Source organism: Vicugna pacos, chromosome 1, assembly GCF_048564905.1.
Source record: "Vicugna pacos chromosome 1, VicPac4, whole genome shotgun sequence".
NCBI classification, from domain to species: Eukaryota; Metazoa; Chordata; class Mammalia; order Artiodactyla; family Camelidae; genus Vicugna; species Vicugna pacos.
In genome coordinates, this window is record NC_132987.1 from 100727544 (window position 1) to 100753589 (window position 26046).

Genomic DNA, 26046 nt, shown 5'->3' on the forward strand with positions numbered 1-26046 from the left:
GTTTGTTCACTTGTTTTGAAGTCCAAGTTTATGATTAGACTTTTGTTAAGCAGATATAAAAGTAATGGAAACCTAAGAAATTAGTCATAGAATTGATTTTTACATTATGTTAGTAGTTTTAATTAGAAAACGGAATTGTTATTGATATAGTATACTTTGTTAACAGTGAATTTAAACAAACTAGGAATCACAGAATAATTTTAAATATGAAAATGATTTTTCCTATGAAATATTCGTTGTTATAGAGAAAATTACGTAAGTCATGTGAGAATGTATAGAGTTATTCCAAAATATTTGATGTTTTGTTCTTGATATTTGAAGGACAGTAATGGAAACTTGGAACTAGCAGTGGCTTTCCTTACTGCGAAGAACGCCAAGACCCCTCAGCAGGAGGAGACAGCTTACTACCAAACAGCACTTCCTGGCAATGACAGATACATCAGTGTGGGAAGTCAAGCAGACACGAGTAAGCTTACTTCTCTTTTTTAATGTTTTAATTAGAATGTAATGAAATTTTTTTTCTTGGGGATATATTTTGTTTAAGCAGAGATGAAGGACAAAAAAGGAACTACTTTAACCTTGGTCCTCTTTGGTGTGGTTGAAAGGCGCACATGTTTTTATGCTACTTAACTTAGCTACTATGTATTTTTTTCCAGTTGAGTGAAAGGTTATATTTAGGTTATAAATCCTTTAATAAAGCATTTCATATAGTATTTGTTGTTTTGAAATATGGAACAGTTAAAGGTGTTACTCATTAAAGAAAGAAAAACTTACAGAAATTTAAATGGGCACAGTCTTTTGTTTTATAGATTTTAAGTGTTAGTAGAGGCCTTAGTATTATTTTTGAAGGTATTGTTTCTGATTATTGATAGATTTACTGTTTAACAGAATTTTCCTTTCCTCAACTCCAACCCCTCCCCAAAATAAATATCTTTGGAAAAAAATTTATTACAATATAACAAAATAAGTAAACACACATATACACACATACATATGTATGGAAAATTTTGCATGGGATTCTAGTTTTTCTTTGTAATATGAATATTTCATGCTTATATAGCAGTTTTTCAAAATACATTCATTTATCTCTATCTCAATATGGTGTAATAGCTTTATTATATAAAATGTAGATATTTTTATGAATTCTGGATTTGAGAAGTTTGGTTACTAATTTATATTTGAAGAGAATTTCTGATTTTGCTTATAGACTTTCTCAAAGTTAGGAAACAACCAGAAAAAACCCATTCACATAGATGTTTATAGCTATTGATTGGCATTAAACACTGTTTAATGTTTGTTGAAAAAATATTTTAATTTCAAATAATTTCAGCTGGAATACTCCTATCTCACACAGATAAAAGGTGGTGGGAGAACTTTTACAAATATATCAGACAGACTCAATTCCTATGTTCAAGTTCAAGACAAACTGTGTTTGGCCCCTATCTACATCTCTAACTTCATTTTCTATTGTTTTCCTCCTCTTACTTTATACAGTGATACTACAGAATGGCTTGGAAGTTCTTATTCAGACAGTGCTGTTTAATGTCTTCTGACTTAACACTTGCTGTTCCTTCTGTCTGGAATCCCCCCTAGCATTTATCCCCAGTCTAATTTCTTCTGGTGTTGTAAGACTTAGCTCAGGGGATGCTAGCTCTTGAATGTTTCCCCTGGCCTCTAGATTGAGCCAGGTGCTTGTCTAACATCCAGACCATACTTCTGTCTTGGCGAATGCTATGTTATTTTGAAATTATATGCTTGTTCCTTTCTTGTTTATCAGACCGGAAACTTAACAAGGCAAGAGACCATTGATAGACCTACCGTTATACTAGGATAGTTCCTCAAGAAGTATTTATTGAGTTATTTTTGATAATATGTGTAAAAAAGCTTTTTCAAAACCAATGAAAAGTCTCAACAGGATTGAGAAGCTTGTTACAAGAAGTTGGAAAAAAGAGTAGTGTATAATTCCTCCGTTGAGAATTGTAAAAGAAAAGTGTATAATGAAAGTGGTATAAATATAGAGGAGGAACTAGTGTGTGAGATAACATCTCAGATCTTTCAAGGTTCTGAGACATGGGAGGAAAATGAAGTTAGTTAGGTAGAAAAAGGAAAAAAAAAAGAATGATTGTGACTGAAGACAGCTGGTTAACGTGAAAGAAACAGGAAATTAACTAAACATGGTTCCATGCTCTAGTTGAAAGGATAGAATGATTTTAGAATGCTAGCTGTGAACTCTTAATATAGATAGTAGACTTGTGACACGAGATAACGTGTATGGATTTTCAGGGAGAATAAGGATTATCAGACCATCATAAATGAAGGAAGGTATTTTATTCCTTGTGTGAAAATTAGAAAATACTGTTTAAGCCACATGTTAACACCTGTTCAAGACTTTTGACAAGGAATAGTGAAAACGTTATGGACAAAAAAAGAGGCTCGAATAGGTAATCTTAGGGAGAAAGCAACCTGGTTTCTGAAGGCATGTTCTTGTTTATCTGTTGATAATTAAAAAAAAAGTTGTGTGTGTGTATGTGTATCTCTTGCAAAATATCCACCGAGTACTTTTATATTGTACTTGAAAGAAATGGTAGAGAAATGGAGTTTCTGGTTTCGACTCATTTGATTGTCTTATAGAACAATTGCTTGTTGTTGTGGTTTCTTTATTGATAAAATGGACTATCCTTCTAACCAGGTTGCTAATTCATATTTAAAACTGAATACTTTGGTTAGTGTGTCTGTCCATAAAGTTGGCTTGAGATTATTGAGAGAAAAAAAAAACCGTTGCAGAAATTATAATGAGATAATTGTATTATAATAATATTAGTATCAAACTGGGGAAAAATAGCTAATGAGGTAACAATAGTTCTTTTCCATTTAACAAATTTGTACCATATTTTCTAAAGTTTTAAAAAGTACAACTGCCCTTAGGAAATAGTCTTGATTCAGTACTTAAATTTAGTAGCATCATAATTGTGTTACATGGTGTAAAACTGGGAAAGTAAGTAGATATCATGCATTCAGCAGATTCCTTAAAATACTATGCTATAATTGCTGGGGAGAAATGAAGTCTTTTGTGTAGTTGTAACTACACAAAAGGAAGGAGCGACAAATTGTGGGAAGGATAGAAAATAATTGAAATGAATATATATTCAAACGCAGGCCTCTTGGAAAAAACGGTGTAAGTGCTGAAGGAGTGTAGAGTATTGTAGTGATCAGAATGTGAGTAAGTTTTCAAGGGATGGTTCCAGATATAAAACCCTTTTTGAGCATTTTCTCTATTTTGTGTGAAATGCATTTTTACTTGAAAGTTGACCATAGTTGAACTTAATTCTTTCAAATATGGCAGGGTTTTATATTTTTTCAATTTCTTCTTTCTCTCTCTCTCTTTTTTTTTTTTTTTTTTTGAGTATGAAATCTGTTAGAACTAGGGCTAAAGCGTAAACAAAGCCTTGCTGACTTTTAAGTGTCATCTGTTGGCTGTAATGCTTACAAAACATCTGTATTTTGAAATAAAAATCTTTAATGCTAACTAAATACTGTTCCTTGTTGTTATAAGCTGAAATATAACTTATAACTAAAAGTCTTTTAGAAGTACTGAAATACATGTTTTTTAATGACTTGAAAAGTTTAACTTTGAAACTAATACCTCACAGAAGCCATACTTGGGTTTGTGGGGAAATTTTCATCTTTGCATACCTGAGTACATCAGAAGATACAGCAAATTATGTCACTTGATTTGGAGAACACAGATTTATGAACTTTAATGTAGAAGAAGTAATTACAGTTTTAATAGTTGATAGAATAATTATTGGCTTTAGTGTATTTTTTATCTTTCATGTTGTGAGAGAGAGAAAGGAAACATTTCAAGAAAAGCTTGTACTTTTCATAGTAAGGAATTAGGAAGTATTGCTTTGGTAACATTCCCTAGTGTAATTTAATACTTTGTTAAATTCTGAGAAAAGGCTCAAATCACTTTGTAGTACTATTAGCAAAAATTTGAGGCAACTTTAAAAGTTACTTGGATCTCCTTTCCAGACAGGATATTGTGGATTCTCGGTTTAATGCCTCCCACCTCCTGCTTAAATGAAAAATAAAATTATTATGTTGGGAGTTTGTAGTTAAAAATGCAAAGGGGATTAGGAAGCAATGCAGGATATTGAGATATAGGTGGACTTTATCAGAAAAGAGATTGTGTGAAGTTTTTGTGTCATGGCAAATTGTTACAGACATGACCATACAAGACTTTTGTCCAATTTGAAATCAAATAGTACTATTCTTTTTGTCATGATCATTAAATTCTTTTAAACTTTCTTAAAACAGGAAAAAAACAGTATATGCCCACCAGAACAAGATATGCTACAATTGAGCAATCAAAGTATGGATCAAAAGATAAGAGGGATTTGGATAGGTAATTTTGACACAGAAAATAATGCCACATATTGGCTTTAGTTTTAGAGAAATTGGTATAACACATTTGGAGTAAATGTTCAGTAGTTGACCCTTCACAAATTTTGAATAACTATTTTTTTAATCCCCCTAAAAAACTTGAATTACTTGGTAAGGATTGCATAGAAAGTGAGCAAAATGTCCTAGAACTTTAGTCTTTGTTACATTGCTTGGCTAGCTTAAAAGTGATTTAAGGTACAATTGATAAATAGATTCCATTCTAGTGCTCTCATCCCTGCTGAGAGCAAATCACTTATGTTAAGCAGTTTGGGATTTTATTAATTGAACACTGATGTTTTTCCCATTCACCAAATTTGTTAAATAAGTAACTGCGCATAGAAAAAATAATAATGAAATGGAAGTTAAATCTTTCTGTAGAGGTTTCTAATACATAAAACTATTTTAATGATTCACCAAAAGTCAATGTTAAGCTTAGAAATGAGGTGCTGCAGTGATTTGGAAGTTACCTGTAACTGATTGGATGCAATTAGATTTACATTCTATATTAGACGTACACTGTAGAATTACTTGTATAACTGAATTCTCTTTAATTTTAGGGCAGAATGATAGCCATGGTACTTTTTTGTTGACAAGCATGGGATGCTAACTTTATTTTTTTTTTTCTCAATCCAAGTTGGAAAACACAGTAAAATAGATGACAGAACTCAGGAATGACTCCTTTACTATCACTTTCCTTACTAGTGCTGCCATAATGAATTTAGCACCTGTTATTAAAAACAGAGCAAGACCAGTTCGAGCTGAGCTGTTCAGTACAGTTGCCAATATTTACATGTGGCGACTTAAATTTAAATATAAATTAAAATTAAATAATAATACCAAAACTCAATTTTCCTCTTGCTGTAGATGCATTTTAAGTGCTCGATATTAGTCACATGTGACTAGTGGCCACTGTATTGGACAGTGAGGGTAATTTCCATCATCACAGGAAGTTCTGTTGGATGTCGCTGTTTTAGAGAATCTGAGTTCAGAGTGAGAAGATTGGGAAAGTAGGAACATCTTGAATGAGCTGACTGAGGCTGGGGAGAATGGGAGAATGGGGTGAGCAACACAATTTACATTGCTTATGTCTTTTTACTTTTAAGTATTCTTTTAACATGATACCTTATGCTATTTGTCCTTTTACCAGATAAAAAATTAGATGGATAAAGTATATATTCTCAAGTATTCTGCTAGTACCACTGTGGAGATGCCTCATTCCTTTTTGTTTCTATTCCAGAGTCTAGATATTAACCTATATTTGCTTAACAAATATTGCCTAATATGTATCAGGTACTCTTTTAGGCCATTTAAAAAAAGCAAAACGTGTTTCAATTGACTTGGGAGGGGGGAGACAGTAAACAATAAATAAGTAATGTTGGGTAAGTTCATGAAGAACAATAGAGCAGGGTAGAGGGATAGGGGGTGACAAGGATGCAGCTGTGGTATCTTAGATGGAGGTTTGGTCGGGGAATGTCTCATTACACAGACACCCAAGTGAAGTGAGGGGGGAGCTCGAGGTGTCTGAGGGAGGTGTATCCTAGGCTGGGCCTTGAGGCAGGAGTATGTTTGGCTCAAGAGGTGGATGGTGAGGACACAACCATGGTTGAAGCAGAGTGAGGGTGAAAATGGTATTTTTCTCTTCAGTCTCCTGCAGAACATCCTTTTCTTTACGTTTGCCCTTTTCTCTTAAAGGCATCCCCATCTTTTTGGAGACCCAGTGACTTTTTTTTTTCCTCCAGTGCTTCCTCATCTCCCAAAACAACCGTTTAGTTTTACCAGTTTTTAAATGCATACCTTTTCCTTCAGTTGCTTTTGCCCTGGTACATATTCTTATTACAACTCTTCTCAATCTCTTGTTCAACACATTAACTCCTAACTCCCCAAAACAAAATTCTTTCTACTCATATCACTCCCCTGCCTGTAAATCTTTGCTGGTGGTAAATATAAGGGTGGCTTATTACAAGTAAAAAAGTGTTTCCCCTAAGTTTAGCCTTAAGTAGGTGAGGAAAATAGTGAAATAAGTTTTTTTTCCTTCTAAAATCAGAATCTTCACGTACATTGTAGTTCAGTTAGATGATGGGCTGAGTTGGCTACTGTGAACTAGCTTGGAAGCCTCATGTCATTCAGTTTATCATTTTGATGAAGAAATGAATTTTGAGTGATAAACAATGAATGTTTGAAGTCTAATTTATTGTTAAGTTGATGACTTCCTCTATTTTGGATTTAGCAGAGAAATGTTTGGTAGTTGTATGTAAGTTCTTAGAAAGTGACAGATTTATTAGGGTGAATGTTATGTTTTTGTATATATATTTCTGACTTTACAGGAGAAAAAGATTTTAATTTAGTCAGTATTGAGTGTTAGAGATTACTGTTTATAGGTTTTTGTAACATGTAATTTTCTGCAGTGTTACTCGGCTGACACTAACACACATGCTTGTGCCCTTGAGTTCTGTTCACACAAATACTAATACTGGAAGGAGAGTTGGTTAAAACAAAGTTTGGTGTTTTACCAAGGTCCTCTTTTGGCACAGATAGAAAAATATTCATAGTACTTTGGTATTTGGATGGAATTTTCACAAAAGCTAAATTTTTATAATTTTTTCAATTAGAAATTTACTGCTAAGCTTATTCTCTGTTTTGTTTTTTTTTTTAATCTTTTTTTAATGGAGGTACTGGGGATTGAACTCAGGACCACATACATGCTAAGCACGTGGTCTACCACTGAGCTGTTACCCTCCTGTTCCTTTTTGAATAAGCATATAAGAAAATGGTAGAGGACTAGTTTTCATTGTGAAATTGATAGTTCATTACATGTTTTACAGAAATTATTCCACTAAACTCCAGAAAAAGAAAAAATTCAGTGTTAAACATTCTATTAAAGTAACATTTTACTTTCTTAATATTTGGTCTTAAAATTATATGTATTTGGTGTAAGAGTAGGTTATAATAGCCTTCTTTCAAGATGCCGTTTTATTCTGAAATATCCTGTGGCAAGAAGAAGCTTTATAAAGAAACGGAAGCATCATGGAGAAAATTACTATAATTGTAGTGAAACTATAAATAATAAATAAACCTGCTCCATTACTTAAAGGAAAAAGTCCCAGCTATTCAGTTAAGGACTGATAGTGTGGGTCAGCTAACTTTTCTAGCATTAAAGACTATTATTGCTTGTTTCTTCCTCCGCTCACACGCATAGTACTTCTGACACCAGATAATGTGGAGTTTTTTTCCTCACACTGGACTTATTCTCTGCCACTAGCTGGGTATCCTACAATTCAGTTCAGTTTTGACACCATCTACCTGGAGTTAGCATTAGACCCCACAGGTTAATTGCTCAGTCCCACAAGATTGCCCCCACCTTAGATGCCAGTCATAAGTAATGGGTCCCCAGTTACCCACATTCTGTCTGACTTGGCTTACAAATCAGAGGTTTCCATGACCCCCTCCTCAAGTTTAGTAATTTGCTCTAATGGCTCACAGAACTCAGAGAAACAAATACTGGTTTCTTCTATAACAAAGGCTGTGATAAAGGATACAGATGAAGAGGTATAAGAGCAAGGTCTGGAAGAATCCCAAGCACAGAAGTTTCTGTCCTGTAGAGTTGGGACGCACCACCCTCCCGGCATGTGGGTATGTTCGCTAACCTGGATTCCGCCAAACCTTATCCTTTAGGGATTTTTATGGAGGTTTCATCAGGTAGGCCTGATCCATAATTAACTTAATCTCCAGTCTCATATCTCTCTGTAGGATGGGAGGTGGAGCTCAGAGTTCCAGTCTTATCATCATGATTTAGTCTTTCTGTTGATCAGTGTCTCCCCTGAAGCTATACAGAAACCCCCCCGGAGTCACCTTCTTAGGACGAAAGATGCTTCTGTCATGTAGGAAATGCCAAGTGATAATGGGCACTCTGTGTCAGGAGTTGGGTCAGAGACCAATATTAGAACAAAAGATGCTCCTAGCATCTTTATTGGCCTACCTTGCTCTTTGAATGGATTGTTTGCCCATGTGTGATTTAATAACACCATGCTTTGGTAATTTGGAAAAGGTTTCCCTTTAAATGTTGGAAGAATGTCGACATTATAAAACAGATTGAAATTGTTGTTGTCACTTTATTTCACCAGAAAAGCCTTTAGTATTGGGAAGATATCAAACTCAGCAGTGGCAACAAGTTTTCCAAAGTTCTGATTTTTGCTTGAAAATTCCATACTAATCATTGGCAACAGATATGCTCATTTGTCTTTCAAATGACAGGCTCACTTTATTTTTTAGACGATGTCTACCACATACTGAAGTCTAAATAACCATAGTTTGTAGTTTGTCAGTTGTCCTTTCAAGTAAAAATAGCACTCCATGAGAAGTCATCCAGTTCAGCTTGCGGCTCAAATATGGCACTGGTGTTTTTCCTTTAACAACTGTGTGCTTTGGCTGCATAGCAGAATACTTCCTGTTTTGTACATAGAATTAAAAGAACATGTAAAACCATGATTGAGATTTAATAAAATTAACTTCTTTTTATCAAGGATTTAGGAGAGACTAGCTTTTTGTTTTTTGAATTAGGTGTGCACAGTTGTGAGTGATGAGTTGCTCACATAACTTAGTGCTACTGACTTGATTTGTGCTAAGGTGCAGTGGTTTTTATACATTGTTGTTTTCCATCATCACTGCAAAGCTGACCACAGTAGGAAAGGCAAATAACATCTTGTATTATTATGAGGATATTTTTTACTTAAGGAACCTCTTTCCTCATATGATCATTGGGGACCCCCAGAGATCCATGAACTACACTTGGAGGACTGCTAATGTGGAAGAGAGACCACTGGGTTTAATAATTAGAAGACTTAAATTTGAAGCCTGTTCACCGTTTTTTATTCTTATGATGTTAAACTTCATTTCTCACAGTTTCAGTTATTTTGCCTTGTGTTTTGCTTTTGTGTTGCTTGAGTTACAATCGCTAAATTATGAAAAGCTCTAAGTATAACTTGATGCTATTTCTAAATGAGTATCTATTCTAGCCGGTTTGGTTTACTTGTCAGTCATGAAAACAGTAAACACTCCAGTTTCAAAGAAGAAATTTAATACAGGGGAATAGGTTCTTAAAAAAAAAAAAAAAAAGACCCACTGGAAGCACTGGAGGAGGGATCTCTAGCTCAGCCTTCTGAAATGACTTCCATATTCTTGCATGACAGGCCAGCCAGGGAAACTACTCCCTCTGCCAGTCAGGAAGCTAGGGAATTAGGAGGCTGCCTGTTGGACTATAGAGCACAAGCACATGGCTCTGTCTGTGGCTGCAGCCCGGGGAACACGCTGCCAGGATTAGGTAACTGCTGCTAAGCCACGCCTGGACACTGGAATGCAGAGTCTAGTTACCACTTCTAGTCTATCTCGTGATGTCCCTGAAGCTGGGAATTGGATATTGGATTGATGCTGTGGAACAGCCCGCATCTGTTTTATCATGCTGGAAAAAAACAGCCAAAAACAGCAGGATAGTGGTTCCCCCTAATTTGTGCCTTCCAAATCTCATACTAGTGCATCCGATTGGTGGAACCTAAATTTTACCTAGAACCATAACTGTAAGTGAATCAGGAAAATAGGTTTGTTTGTTTGTTTTAATCTTTTCAGCTTCTGTATTTGAAGAAAGCACACTCAGCATTTGAGAAAATGGAATCTGAGGGCTAATTGATACTGTCCTTAAAACCTGTTTTTCTGCTTCTTTGTGATTTTTAAGTTATTTTCTTTAATTCCATCATTGTCTCTTTACTCACCAAAGTTCTAGTCATTATTTAATGACTAAAATAGTTCTCATTTTTATGAAGCCATTTCATGCCTCTGTAGTCCCAGCTTCTTTACCATTATTTCAGCTGGAGTGGATGACTACACCCAGGTGAGACCCATCTACAGCTGTGATCTAGGTGGACCTGGATCTTGTAAACCAGACTTAGGAAACCATTGGCCTGCTGATACATGTCGGCATGCTCCATCATTTCAGTTGCTGTATACCTCTGTTCTGCATTTTACTTGATTGAATTTTTGGGCTCTGCTTATTACATTTTTGTGAGATTTTATTATGCTCTCTGAGAGCATTAAAAAAAATCTTCCATGGCCAACTGTTGTTTTTAATATTTTATGTATTCTTAGAAGCTACTTTATTGGAGGAAAAAAGTGTAAATAACAATAGAAGTAGACTTTTGAAACTATAAATATACATTATATCTTACTAAGTACGAAGTACTTTTTTCAAGTAGTTATATATAACCCTATAGCCAGATGGTAAAATGCAGGCACCTTATCTCCAATCCCCTACCCCTTTTTTATTTATTTCCCTCTTGGAAAATTCTAAGATTACAAAGAACAAAATAATTTTCACATGTCTCAATATAAATAAACAAAATATATATAAAACTTGGCTAAAATACCAACAAGTCTAATCCTAACTATGCAAAGATAGGGTAGTGACACTTACCCTGTCTCTTTCTTACCCTGTTATTTTATAATCTGCTTACCAATGTGTTATGATCTGCCCTTGTTTAAATGATAATAGGGTTATTATTGACATCTTTTGGGTTAAAGAAATTGATGTATATTGGGAAATTGGAATAAAAAAGAATTTTTCTAAAGGTGATAGTAGTTGTAGCCTTTAATGTTTGTAAAAAGAATATTTGAAGCATCAAGACTTTAATTTTATTTTAACAAAAGGAACTAGTGTTATTTATTTGTATTTTTTTGTGTGTGAAAAGAAAACTTTAAGTTAAAAAGTCTGCATGGTAGAAAATACCCATAACCCTCCTCATCAAAATTAACCACTGTTAACAGTTTTATACATTCTTCTAGACTTAAAAAAAAAGTGTATATAAATAAAAATAAATAAATAAATAAAAATAAACCATTTTTGAGAGCTCAATTAACTGTTATACTTTGATAGGTAATATCTACTATTGTATGGATGAAATGTAATGTGTGTGTATTTGGGTTAAGTTCAGAGAGCATAAATGTAAGTGTTTGATTATGTTGATTTAAATTTTTGTTGATAAAGAACCTGTTTTTAGCAGTCTTTCTGCTTACTAGTTTTTAATCAGAGACTTACTAAATATTGAGATTCCTCTGTAATGAAAAATGCTTATTCTCTTATTACTTTAGGTGTGCTTTATAGAGAAGAACAATGTTTCAAAGTATAACTGATTTAAAATGTGTTTGCATTCTCTTCAGAGAGGCTCTTATTCAGAAATAAGTTAGTGCTGACTTTGATTTGAAAAGGTATATCGGGTATCAAATCTCCATGATTAGAATTACCTTTCATCTTGTTTAACTTTTGATTTTGAGAAAAATAGTTTTTGCTTTTCAGATGTGATTGATCTCACTGGAGATGATAAAGATGATCTTCAAAGAGCAATTGCCTTGAGTTTGGCGGAATCAAACAGGGCATTCAGGGAGACTGGAATAACTGATGAGGAGCAAGCCATTAGCAGGTAAAAACATAATTTGTATAAAGTAGATATAAGTACTATTTACAGGAGAAATAATAATTGGGTTTAATTAATTTCAAGAGGCACAAAGATACACTTTGCTATTCTATATAAACTATTAATAAACTTCAGTATTGTTTTTATGTTTTATTTAACCAAAATTTTTATATTCTAGACCCCATTGCATTTGAAACTTAGATTTTTTAGGACTTTGGAGTGAAATCTTGGGGCATTGAATTTAGGTGTATATTTAAATTTTTTTTTATTTTCTTTTGTCACCCTAATCCCTTTTGGATGCATTGTCCAACTCAATTTATAGTTACTTATAGCAGGGGTCAGCAGACTTTTTCTGTAAGGGGCCAGTAGTAAATACTTCAGGCTTTGTTGGCCATATGGTTTCTGTTGTAGTCACTTAACTCTGGTGTTGCAGTGTGAAAGCAGCCATAGATAATACATAATTTAATGAGTTTGGCTGTGTTCCAATAAATCTTGATTTACAAAAACAGGCTGCCATCTGGATTTGGCCCATGGGCCATCTTTTGGTAACCTCTGATCTATCATATGATAGCATATTTATAGTGTTTTTTTTTTTAAGAAATAGGCAAGATTCCAAGATGTGTGATAAAATGCATATTTTGATTAACCAAAACTTTTTAGTTTGAAACAATTTGATCCACCAAAGGATCAAATAAATTTGATTTAAAAAAACCTTTAAACTAACTATAATCTTCTGAACAGCCCTTTGGAGGCAGTGGTAGCTTTATCTTACTGAATAAGAAATTTATCTTGTAAGAGGTTAAATGATTTTTCAGAGATACACAGTGAAGATGAGTCTTATGACTCCAGGGTTCTTTTTCCTGTTACGGAGTTGTTTGGTAACAGAATGTACCAGCTTTTCTCAGATAATTTCCCTTGGCGCAGTATCGGTAGTATATTTCTTTCTAAGTAATCTGAGGTTACCTTATATTAGGAGATGTCTCAAAATGCTCTGTTTAGCAAAGGCACATGATTTTTCATAGCGATATTTTTTAACGTCTTTAAATATTACTTTGGAAACTGCTTTGTAAGATATTAAGTTATCTTAATTAAAATCCATTGTTCTCTTTAGTTGTGGCTAGTATTATCTAATGCTAGTAATTTTAAATGAAAACCAAAAGTGCATACACTATTTTTAGACATTTTAGTTAGGTTTATTTTGTGAAGGATTTGGAGAAATTATAAAGTTAGCTTTTGTCTTATAAAAATGGATTGGAATGAAATAATTGTCTTGAATAATTATAAAATTTGATAATACTTAAGCTTTGATGAGAAATATTTTAAACATGAAATACATTAGTTGAATTTGTATTTAAGGAGAATGATCTATTATATGAGAAAGAAATTATAAAATAGAGTATACACTATGATACAAATATTTTTGAAAGTGTATGTATGTTTTTGTGTATATGAATTTGTATTAGTATACAAATAGAATAAAGTCTGGAGGCTTATGTACCAAATAATATTAGTAGTTCTACATCATGTGTTTTCTAATTAAAACAACATGTACTAATTAGAGAATAAGTAAAAAAGAGAACTTTAAAAGTCGAGGAATTAAGACTATTCCTAATCTTGATTACGTTCAGTATATGTTGTATATTTTTTAAGATAGTAATTTTTGTCCAAAATGGAAAAAAATTTCTTTAATATGATAATGCACTTTTTTAGTTTTGATCTTTTAATTTTAATGTAATCTTAAAATAGTAAATTTGTTATAGATGATTTTATGATAGATAACATTATGGAGATGGACATATTGAAATATGATTTAAGATTTTACATAAAATTATACACTGTACAAGTAAAAAGTCATATTAATTTACTGTTGAAAATGTAATTTTTTAGTGGTATGTGTAGATTTTATAATAAACAGTTAACAAAAATGTTAAATGCAAAATGTGCAGTAAATAAACACATTAGAAATAAGAGAATATGAGAATTCTTATTAAACATTAGACAAATAAAAAATTCCAGTGGGTTTTATTAAGGGTTTGGAGTCTAAATTCAAAAGAGAAATGATGAATTTTTTAAGAAAAACATTTTTATTTTATGCTTAAAGTAAATTTAACAATTTGCTCATTACCTAAGTTCAGATGACAAAGTCTTGCCAAATAAAATCCTAGAATCACTTGACTGTGGTTATATTCAGTAGACATACTTTAACTTGAATTTATACATTTGGAATACTATGTTAATTGTGTGTAATTGGAAGAGATAAAACCCATCTTTTCATGTCTTACAATCCTGTATTTAGACATCTGTAAATTTCATGGTAAAATTTTTTAAGTTGAACATATTTAAAGTATACTTCTTAATGTTAATTACTCCTTAATGTCAGGATTGGATGTACTTTTTTATCATTATCTCTTACGTATCACTGCTCAAACAGGGAACAGGTAGAGTGTGGATACTTGAAATTTGTTAATAAACTGCCTTGTGGTCGGTCAATTTGTGTCTATGGCATATTGTGAAAATGACTTGCCTCATGAAATAGCTTTGAATTATTTGGGTAGAGCTAGGGCTAGGTTCTAGATAAAATTGTTACAAGGGACACACCTCCAACTATTTCAAGAAATATAGTAGATGAAAACACATTTTGTAGTGGGAACAACCAGAATGTTTTGTTTCTGTTGGGTATAAAATTTTTGTAAGATCTCTTGAAAGTATTACAGAATTGTTAAGATAATAGGGACTATAATCAGAATAAACCAAAGTGAAAGCAGGAACCCGAAGAAGTAAGCTTGGAACACTGAAATTGACTTTTTGACATGATGAAATATCCTTTGTGTATAAACTTGAACTTTGATTTTGATGTCCTTGTTGAATGTGGGATGTGGGGAAAAGGCAGATGTCATTGTCTGTGTTAGATGGGGAGCTTTAATAGGAAATCATTTCCCTCATAAAGTGATTATGTCAGTGGATGACATTCACAATAAGGGTAAATCAGAAGTATCCCCTCGCCAACCTCTAGAACACTGCAGAGATAGTTGCCTTGGCTCTGAGGAGTGCTGTTGGAGGTGATGAGATTTGTCCCTGAGAAGTGATACCATGATTGTGCAGCTGCAATTTGTGTCACTTTCAAATAAAGTGGTTCAATGAATCTCAACTTGAAAAAGAACTGAAAATATCTTCTGGAAATGAACAGAAGAATTACTAAAGTGGAAAAGAAAAGAAAACAAAACACAGGTTTAATAGATCAGAAGCAGCTAGAGAATATATTAGTAGAATGTAAGATACATGAGAAGAAATTATCCAACCTGTAACAAATAAGATAAATACAGAGAAAGATTGAACAACATGGAGAATAAAATGAGTACGTCTAACATACATTAATTGGTATTACAGAAGGAGAGGAAGAAGTGGATCAGAGGCAAAATTTAAAGAGAGAATCACAGAATTTTTTGAAGTGAAAAGAAAACTTATTTCACAAAGTCTGACAAATTTCAGAAAAATTAAGTAACCCACACTGTAATTCATTATAGTGATACTCCAAAACACTTAGGACTGAAACAGTCTTAAAAGTACTCCAAGAAAAAAGGTAGAGTTATCCTAAAATTAGTGAAAGTGACAAATTGACGCATCAGCATCAGTAAGGCATATGAAAATAATGATTTTCAGCAAATGGAAAGACAGTAACTATCAGAATTCTATACTCAGTAAAAGTGTGTGGTTTAGTCTCACCAGGGCATTTTTCTTTGTCATTAAGGCTCCACGATCAGTTATGAAAGACAAAGATTATTAGTGTTCTTCATGTTTCCGTATCTAACGTCCCCTATACACACAGATATGCCGGGGTTGTACTGCCTCCACTGCTGTAAAATCCGTGTGTCCCATTCTACTAGTTGTCACTTTACTTTTTTCCCAGTAATTTCCTTCTTGCACCTGACCTTTCATTCCGAAGGGCAGGTTCGAGAGAAACAATAGCATTTTTATAAAATTTACCTCGACCCATTGTGCCTCCCACTTTGGCCTACATGGGCCACCGTAGAGGAACTGCGTGAGCAGTGTACTCAACCAAGTAATCATTATTTTTATACTCCAAGGCCATTCAGTCTTACAAGGAAATCTAGGTGTCTGAATTGGAATTAAGTTTGGGAGCCATCTGGAGGATTTACTAACCAAGACAATCTAGAGTGGCCATTAAGGAAACAAAAAAGCAACATGTCCAGCAATGGTTGGGGCAGGATTCTGATGTTTTAAAATAGGTCTCTGTAGCTCTCACTCTTTTCATCCTGATTGTTAATCTTGGAAGCAGCCATGAGGGTAAACTGCCTTAAGATGTGTGGAACCAGAATAAGTGAGGGAGTCAATTACAAATCTTTTTAAGTTGATTTGTGAGGATAATTTTAAGGCTCAGTAATATCAGATGCCCATGGATGGTAGGGAGCATAGAGGTCCATGCAGAGCTTTGACTATCATTCCATTTTTGAGTGGCTTTTATGATAAAAGGTACATCATTGTCAGATCACAAGTTGTCTGGAAAAATTGAAAATAATGGAACATTAGTTTCAAGGGCCACAGAAGTGTGGCCAGACTTGGCTGATCAGAGTAGAACAGCAACACTGTAACTGGAAAAAGTGACAATGATGAGAAACCACTGATAGTCCTAAGAAGGGACAATCCTAGAGTGAGGATTGGGAAGTGGTTAAACGTCCACTGTAGTCAGTCTGCTAGGAGTGGGCAAGAGCCACATCCAGTACAATGTGGCCTTCCTCACCACGAGAAAAAGGTCAGCTTTTGGCAGGTGTTACATGTCTAACAGGCACTGGTAGCCTCTGTGTCAGAAACATAGAGTTCCTTCATTTGTACTCAAGTATACGATTGTGGGCAAGTTGCCTTATTGGATATGATAGATTGCAGCACTAGTGATAATCTGTGTGGTACAAGTTTGACGAGTCACCTAATTAGAGAAGAGCCACCACTATCCAACACTAAAATGAAAAAGACTGACAGTACCAAGTATTGGCAAGCATGCAGAGCAACTGGAAGTGTCGTATAGTGTTGGTTAGAGTGTATACTGGTATAGCCATTTTGGAAAACTGGGAATTTCTAATAATACTATTCTATGACTTAGCATTTCCACTCCTGGATATAGACCTTCGAGAAAGGAGTGCATAGTGCCTTTATTAATAATGACTAAAACCTGTAAGCAACCAAATATGTATAATAGCAGGTTGGTAAACAATAGTATATTCACATGGTGGAATACTAAGCAATGTAATAGAAACCATTTTCTAAAAACATTAAACTTTTTTAAAAAAATGTGAAGGGATCCGCAGAATAACATGTTGAGTGAAAAATATTTGACACAAAAGAATAACTGCTGTGTGATTCCATTTATGTGATATTTAAGGACAGGCAGAAGTAATTTATGGTATCAGAATGTTGATTATCTGAGGACTGGACAGGACACTGTTGAAAAAGGATATAAGAAAGCTTTCTGGAATAATAGTAATTTTCTGTATCTTGATTTGCATGGTGGTTACATGGTAAAAATTTCACTGAACTATACATTTAAGATTTGTATATTATATCTCAATAAAATACTCTTATCAGGAAAAGCGTATCTAGCTATGTTAATTGATAATCAACATACAAAAATTACAGTTTTTATGTATAAGAAAGAATGATAAGGAGAAAATTTTAAAAACTACCATTTATAACTCAAAACTATAAAGACCAGGAATAAATCTAATAAGAAATGTGCAAAAACTTCCAAGAAGAAAATTAGTAAGTATCACTGAGACACATTAATGAATATGGAAATAATTGGTAATATATTGTATTTCACAAATTGGAGGACTGAACATTATAAAACTGGTCAGTTCTCCTTATATTGACTTAGGAGTTTAGTGTGATCTCAGTCAAAATACCAGTAGATTTTTTTTTTTTTAAGGAAATCTTCCCTTTCTTCCATCCATCCACCCTCCCTCCCTGCTATAATACAATTTAAATAACAAAATAAAACTAGCAAAAAAAAAATCCTCTAAATCAGTACAATAACATTTTACTGGGAACATGAACATATACCGTAAGTGCTTTAAAGATTCAGTATAGGGTGTGGAAGGAAGAGAGACAGCAAAACATTTTGTCATCTTTCTTTATTGTTGAATGCCATGGTTAATGACTAGTGTTGGGAAGATAAGGTGATTATGGTTGGGATTGGTTTTTGATTTGTGACAGTTGGGGTTGCCTTTCTTGGTGTGCTGCATTTTGTTAAAAGCTGTTTCTGAGCTCTGAGATTTGCAGTATGAACTCTTTCTCTCTCTCTACTGGCATGCCTTAATATCTGGAATGTAGCTATTGCATACTTTACACTGTGAAGTCTGGGTAGAATCATTGGCTTTACTTTAGTGAGGCCAGGGAAGGAACCCTTATGAGGACGTGGCTTTATAGAAAGTTTATATTTATTATGCTAGTACTGGAATATAAAGAGGGTCAAGGGCTTTGAAATGGAGGGTCCTATTTGGGCTAGAGGTTGGACTTTTGCCCCAAAAAACCCCCAAAAAGCCCCCAAAAAACAAAAAACCCCAAAGCGGTAGTAACATCTAATATTTTAATCACCCATTTGTTTCAAACACTTGTTTAGCCCTTAGTAGTTATGGTGCATGCTCTAGGGATGAAGTAAGTCCATGTTCCTACCCTCCAGATGCTGGTGGGAGAGACTAATAATTTTGTGCCATGTAATAAAGGAGTTTATAAAGTCCTTTAATTGAAAGAAGGAGATGATAAGAGGAAACGTACTGAAGCATGTTGTACATCCCTGGTAATAATAAAAAAAAAGGAAACTCAGTATATTATAAGCTCTAAATCAAGGAGCCACAAAATCACAGCATTCTTTCATCCACCGTTTTTTAGTACCATAATTCTACCATACTATATTATGGTTAAAGAATATTATAATTAATCTACTTCTTTAAAATCCATACTTTTATTATAATACATCTACCATATAACTGAATTGTTATGTGCATATTTAATTTTATACATTTAATTATGTATATACACATGCCAAGAATAAATAGGATTTAGGAAATGGCTACTTTTCAAAAGTTTTATATCTTAGGTCACTTTGAGGAGCAGTGAGCATGTATGTATGTCTTGAGCCCTACTCAGTTATTAACAATTTGTACCTAATCTTACCTCTGTAAGGAAAGGTGTATAGGAGTATTGGGGAGATGGTGTCTTCAGTTTATATCCTTGACTTTCTTTCCCTCCCAGTTTCCTTTGTGGAATAGTATAACAAACTGCAGGGAAGCTGCTTGGTCCTAGAGATACATTTGAGGCCATCCGTTCTCCCAAGAGTAGAGAAGGGAACTAAAACGCTTATGTTATCTCAGCACATTTAATGTAATGTTTCCATACAACATAAAAATCAAGAGGTATGCTTTCTTGGTTGGAGGGATCTGAAGAGAAGGATGTTAGAATTTCCTATATTGAAACATTAGAAAAATACTTCTTGTTTTTGTAATCTTAACTAGATCTAGGATAAGAAGAATATATATCATTTCAGGGCTGTCTATATCATAGATTTGGGATAGGTTGTTAACACTTTTGGGGAACATGAGACCTAGTTTTACTCAATGTGGTCTTGAGGCTGAGTCTCATTTTGTTATTAACTTTATGTGACATAAATAGATTTTAAATATTGCAGACTGGGTGTATTTTGTAGAAATCAGGTATTCCTAAGTTTTCCATAACTAATGTCTGTGTGCCCCATTGCCTGGTCATGATAGATGTGATCTGATGTGTTAACATTAAGAAGGGTTCATTTCTTATTAGTATTTTATTATAATTAGCTTAAAAATACATAATACTAGAGGATCATCCACCTAGGAGATTTAGGATTGAGTGTAGTTCTCCTTGACTTTTGACCAGTTTATACTTTTGGAATATACTGTAGAATCCTCTTTTTCAATGGTTATTGTACATGCCCACCAATGCTAGTCAATTGCTGGGTGCCTCTTCTATCTCTTGCACATGACCGCTGATGCTAGTTCTTCTTTCTTGTTAAGGGTATTGTTGCTGCTTTTCCCAGAACTCATTGCTTGTTTTAGTTCATTCACTTCTGATTACCAATGTAGAAATAAGGTTCCTTTATTTATACCCCTAAATACACATATGTTACAAAAGGAACAAATTTTTCAAATGAAAACACTCCCATTTATAAAGTCAATAAATAGACACCTTTTTATATAAAACAGATTTTGGTGTTATATTTACCTTTTATTATAGTTACCTTTTGTATACTATGTGTTAACTTTTCTCTTTTGAAGTATCACCTTGTACAAATTTAATTTCTTCGAGTTTATTGTTGTTATTATTATTGTTATTATATTATTGCTGAACTCTGTACAACTTGAACAGTAGGAAGTCTCTCAAGTTGCCTTACCTCCCTTTTATGTTCTTAAAAATTTGTTTCTGGTAACAGTGGGATATTCTAGGTGAATGCTGATTTTTTTATGCCCCGACTCATCTAGATACCTTCCAAGGAGTTCTGGTATCTTTTGTGGTAAATGATGTAAGAGAAAAAGCCACCAGAGGCTCAGGTTGCATGTGTGAAATTGGTATTTGGGCAAAGAGTGCTGCTGCTGATGTTGGATTACTCCTTAAAATGACAGAGGTGTAAAGTGTTTATTTTTACATGTGAGTTTACTTTGATATTTACATTTTAATGTATCACGTTTCCTGTTTTCTTTTTCAACATGTGGTTTTACTGATTCCCAAAGAAAGACTTTGTCTTATATTCACATAAGTTATTTTAAGTAATAGTTTGGAATCTAATGCACTGAATCTAATCTCATGTTATAAAGTTAGGGATGAAAGAATAATTTACTTTTCCCTCATGATTAAGGAAGATAGCTGTTATTTTCATATTAATGTGATAGAGCAAAATCTTTAGCATAAATATGGTGTAGCACAAATGCAGTTTTCTCAAAAAGCCAAGAAGTTAAAAAACTCATTTTTGCTCAGGTTTTTATAATGAACACAAAATGGAGTGAGATAACCTGGCTATTATTTATGCTTATTTAGAATAGTAAGTAACACATATCTTGAGCAGGCAAAATGCATGGTTAGTCTATCTGTGGGAATCAGGCTTTTCCAGCATGTTGTTACATGCTTAAAATTAAGAAAAATACCATTAAGCAAAGTAGCACACTCTTGCCGTGTTTAGATATATTTTCAGATCTTCTGTAGGTGAGTTGATTTTTAAGAGGTTAATCTTTTATTATTCTTATATGTAGGTATTTATTTAGCTAGACTTTTCCCTAGGTAGACTTTTGGATAAAGAAATGAACATAGAAATATTCTCTTCATTCAGCTGTCATAGAATTACAGATCTCTAGAACTAAAAGGAACCATAGATTAACTTAATCCTTTTTTATAGAAAAGGAAATTAATGGTTAGAGAAGTAAAAGTGCAGTTTTTTCAGTTTTTTAATGTTTTCTTGATAATTCAAAGTAAGTGTTATAAAAACTAGTCATTGTATTGTAAATATGAATTTAATACAGCGAAACTTACCTAGGTGCTATAGTCCTGGCACTAAACCTCTCCTCTAATTTGTTGAAACATAATTTAACATTTTTTATTATGTAATACTGTCTTTATGTGTTTGAAATTGCCTTTTTCTGAGAATAAAAGGCTGCATATCTCTTGATTTGTTGGCATTGCCACTGCTGTGTTCTTAAGGAAAAGTAACTTCCACTTGAGTAAATTTAGCATTAAATATTACTTCCCCAAATATATTATCCAGAGCTTAATTAATTAAAATCCTTAGTTTATAGTATGCTGTTTCCTAGAATATAGACTAAATTAATACTGTATTTTTTCCCCATCATTTTCTCCCATTGCTTAAGGGTTCTTGAAGCCAGCATAGCAGAAAATAAAGCATGTTTGAAGAGGACACCTACTGAAGTTTGGAGGGATTCTCGAAACCCTTATGATAGAAAAAGGCAGGACAGAGCTCCTGTTGGACTAAAGAACGTTGGCAATACTTGCTGGTTTAGTGCTGTTATTCAGGTAAGGATCTTATGCACATCTTACCTGGTGGGCGTGACAGCAGTGGAAAGTGGGTTGGACTCATGTTTCTTTTTTTAGTCGTGTACTTTAAAACTGCAGACAAGGTTTTAATATGCCTTTCTGTCTAATGAACCATTTGGGGATTGCAGTATTCCCCACCCACCCTTCGGTTTCTCACTCCCAGTATGGAGTTTTAATGATAGAACACTACTTATGCTTTATTTGGAATTAATTTCTCATCTGCAGTTAATTTCTCCTCCATCCTTACTGTTAGGAATTGTTGTCAGATTAGAAAGAAAAATATTACTGTGTGTAAATCTCTGCAAATTTAGGGAAGGATGTAACCAAGATGTGAAACCAGAACTGTTTTTTGTTTTTTTGTGAGTCAGATCAGATTTATTTGTATATAATGGAAAATGACATTTAAGAATTATAGTCATTTAAATACTATTTTTATGTAAGAGGACGTTTTAGTTTAGAGGAGAATAGATTGACAAATTCTTAAGGCATATGTGAGACTGATGTAAAAAATAAATATTGATAAGTCAAGAATAACATTTCTCTTCCTAACTTGGAAAGGCCTTAATGAAATATTTCTTGAGCTCCTTATTCAAAAATGAAAAATGCTTGTATACGTAGGTATCTGTCATCTTCTCAATCTGGACTAGTTTTTATTTTTTTAAACTCTTTCTTGTGTTATGAGTAATTTTTTACCACTCTCAGATATTGAAAATGTTATCCATCAGATTTCAAAACCTTAAACAATCTCCTTAAATAAAACAATCTATGAATAATAACATGCTCTTAATTATTTTAAGTAATAATTTAGGAAAATTAATATTTGTGTTTATGTTTCTAATGCAGCTGAATTGTAGCTTATTATTTAGTGTTTCTGATGAGTCCTTTTTAAATATCTCTTCATTTTGTAACTTTCTAAACCTATGTGATGGTGTAAACTGTCATAATGTACCACTTTCGTATGATACTAAAGCATCTAACAAAAAAAAAAGCAACTAACAGATTATTTAGTTCATTTCTGCAAGGTTGCTAATTGTGTTCTCTAAGCGATTAGTTTGTAATTTAAACTTCTTTTCTACCTCAATGTTAAAATGTCCAACTTTTTTCTGCCTTTTTGCTTCTGGCAAATAATATTATACAGTTTGATTTCCTTTGATTTTCCTGGATTTATGCTTCACTCTTTAATAACTGTGGTATATGCTAGTTAATAATATTCTATTGCTGGTTGTTTTCCAGGCTATTAAAATATTGAGGAATACATAGATTAACATAAATTTGTAGTAATATTTTTGTTCCTGGCCTTGAGTATGTATGAATTATTCACTTACATGCCAACAACATCTCAAACTTTGTTATCTTAGATTCTCTTAGATCTTCTTAATAGACTATCTTGGTTTACTTTACTTGCACTGTTAGAAAGGGCTTCTACATTTTATTGTTCAATCTAAATTTCATAGTTGAGGCATCATTTTAAAATATGAAGCACAATTTCAAGGCTGTGAATCTGAGTGTTCATGAATACACTTCGTTGCCTGTATTTGGACAGGTAGATTCTATCTTTGTACTAGTATGGCCAGTAGAAGAGGCTCACTGATTAGAGGGTTAGCTTTGTTATACGTGTTCCTTTAGGTACCAGAACCTAAGTATTTTGGGAGAAAAGGAGAACAGTATGTCAGAAAGGGACTATAAACAAAGAGATTGTACAGAAAATGGCTTACGTGATCTTCTGGATGCCAGCAGTATTAGCCTGTCTTTAGATTGGGCATCAACCTCTTACTTGGTCAGGACTATTTTTATCCTGTTCAAATGGAACTTTTGTGTAGAAGATACTAATTGGGCTGCTTTTTCCACGAGGATGTCAGCAAATTAGGTAGTTACTCATAGGTATATATTCTCCTCTCTAGTTTGGGGTGTTGAGTTCAAGTAATCCATGGATTTCTCATGATAACCCTTAGCACCATTCCCATTTGGATGCCTCTAAAATGGTCAGAAGTAAGGTGCTTAATACTTCTCAGTTTGCCTGGTACAATCCCAGTTTACTCCCGTTGTAGGTCTATCAGTGACTGTTAATTGGTCTTAAAGCCCTCTTTGATACTTAGAAGGGTTGTGGGTTGGATGATAAAGTATGTGATTGCTTATGCATAAATTATGAAACTCTAGGTTGACAAAAATACAGGCATCTTGAGGGCAGAGAGCAACAACTTCTAGGTTGTTGTTCTATGCCAGTGTGCAGTGGAGTGTCTGACATGTTGGAAGAGCCCTTTAAGTGAGTGAATGAATGAATTATAAAGGAGCGTGTATCATCTATGGTGGTATTAAGATGCTTCTGTCGCTCACTCTAATGAAGTATGGGATTCAAAAGATGCCCCAAGTTTTCAAAAAATTTCAGGATATCACTTAACATGTTCATACTACTTGCTCTTACCACTTTAATTTTTATCAAAGAACATAAGTACATAATTCAAAGAGAAAACCAGATATCCCATAGCAATAAAAGACATGAAAAGCATCAGTCCTCTGCTCCAGGCCACCCTACCTGAGAAGCATCATCTGGCTTCTTAAAGGCATCTACGACCAGTTCTAGTTGTTTCTCCTCTTACCTTCATTTTTCTAAATAGCGTGCCATTCTGCAGAAATAGATGAGGATTTAACTGTTTCATTTCACCAACCTAGAATTGCCTTTCCTTTCATCTCCCAACCTAGTTAATCACAAGGTAAAAACAGTAGTCAGTGTTTATGTTTTCTGTGACTTTGTAAACGTTACAGTGCCTTGCTAGGACTACCCCTCTGTAATCCTTTGTTTTTCTGGAGTTGTCAGTTGCCACTGTTTTCTATTTTCTATATACTTATTTATCCTTAAGAGTTTCCAAAAGGTTCAATATCTCTGTTGAGGTCTATATCAAAGTATGCTTAAATAATATGTTTTATATACTGAAACATGTTGACTCCTTTTTTCTTTTTTTTTTTTGGTGAGGTTAATCCTTTACCACAGGAGATTTCTGTGCCTCAAATCTAGGCTGGATTTTGATTTTTTTCTGGTTTAAGCATGGTTGCTGGCTTTCCAAAAGCAGGTTTAGAGAAGGGGGTTTAGGGGAGGGACAATTGGGGGTCAGTTTGCAGGCTTTTACTTAATCCTCTTGTTTATAGTTCTGAATCTCACCCTACCCTGACATACACTATGACTGGTTTTTCTGAATCTGAGTCATTTAAATTGTTATATTCAGAGTCTAAATTTTCTGTATTCCACAGAAGGGGAGAGTAATTGTCTGATGCTTCTGGGTCTGGGAAGGACTTAGGGATTTGATTGCTCTTTATACAGACTTTTATTTTTTAATCATGCCAGTCTGTCCCTGCCTCACCTTGGAACTTATGTGATGCCATTCCATTTTTTAAAAATCCACCAAGAATTTATCTTGCTTTTCCTTAGTCTCCTTCATCATAGAGAGTTTATCTCTCCCTTTGCTGTCTTGTTATCACTCTTTTTATTTTCCACAAATTATGTGTTTAAATTCTCATCTTCCATTTACCTGTCTGGTATTAACTAGAGTTTAGCCAAACTTTAACAAGTGCTCTTCAGAATTCACATAGGAACTTTGGACTGAATGAAAGGATACTTGTTTTCAAAACGTCTGACTTGACTCACAAACAACGTTTAGGCAGTAGTGACAATTATCCTTTCCCACCCCTTTGAAGGAAGATGTTGACTAATACTATGACTGATTTAAGATACAGAGTGTTTGAGACTTAAAAAAATTAATTTATGTGATTTGTCGTGATAATCCATGGTCACAAATTCTACTTTCGGTAATAGCATATTAAGTTATTTTAAGCCATCTACCTGGTCATATTTTGCTGAAGCCCAAAACAAAATAAAAGAAAAAGAAAACCAACTGTTTGAGGGCATCACATAGTCCTAAAGCAGTGAGGAATTTTGAGGCTATGCTCTGAGAGAACAGGATTTTTATAGTAAGCTTTATATTTTGGGCTGATTTTATCTTTGAGGCAATTCCAGAAATGGCTGCTGAGTGACTGGAGAGCTAAGCAAAGTTTCTCACAGACTTGGAGC

General features: G+C 33.8%; 1 protein-coding gene across 5 annotated transcripts in view; it reads left to right on the forward strand.

The window, feature by feature from the left end:
- Nucleotides 1–26046, forward strand: part of USP25 (ubiquitin specific peptidase 25) — a 121362-nt gene that overhangs the window by 22743 nt on the left and 72573 nt on the right. For all 5 annotated transcript variants that reach the window (XR_012075832.1, XM_072967814.1, XM_072967822.1 and 2 more), the window contains exons 3-5: nucleotides 322–466; nucleotides 11783–11906; nucleotides 21800–21962. Coding sequence is in view for 4 of the 5 variants with exons in the window: in XM_072967814.1 (XP_072823915.1) it covers nucleotides 322–466; nucleotides 11783–11906; nucleotides 21800–21962 (432 nt within the window). In the remaining variant the exon portion in view is untranslated. The remainder of the gene's footprint in view (nucleotides 1–321; nucleotides 467–11782; nucleotides 11907–21799; nucleotides 21963–26046) is intronic.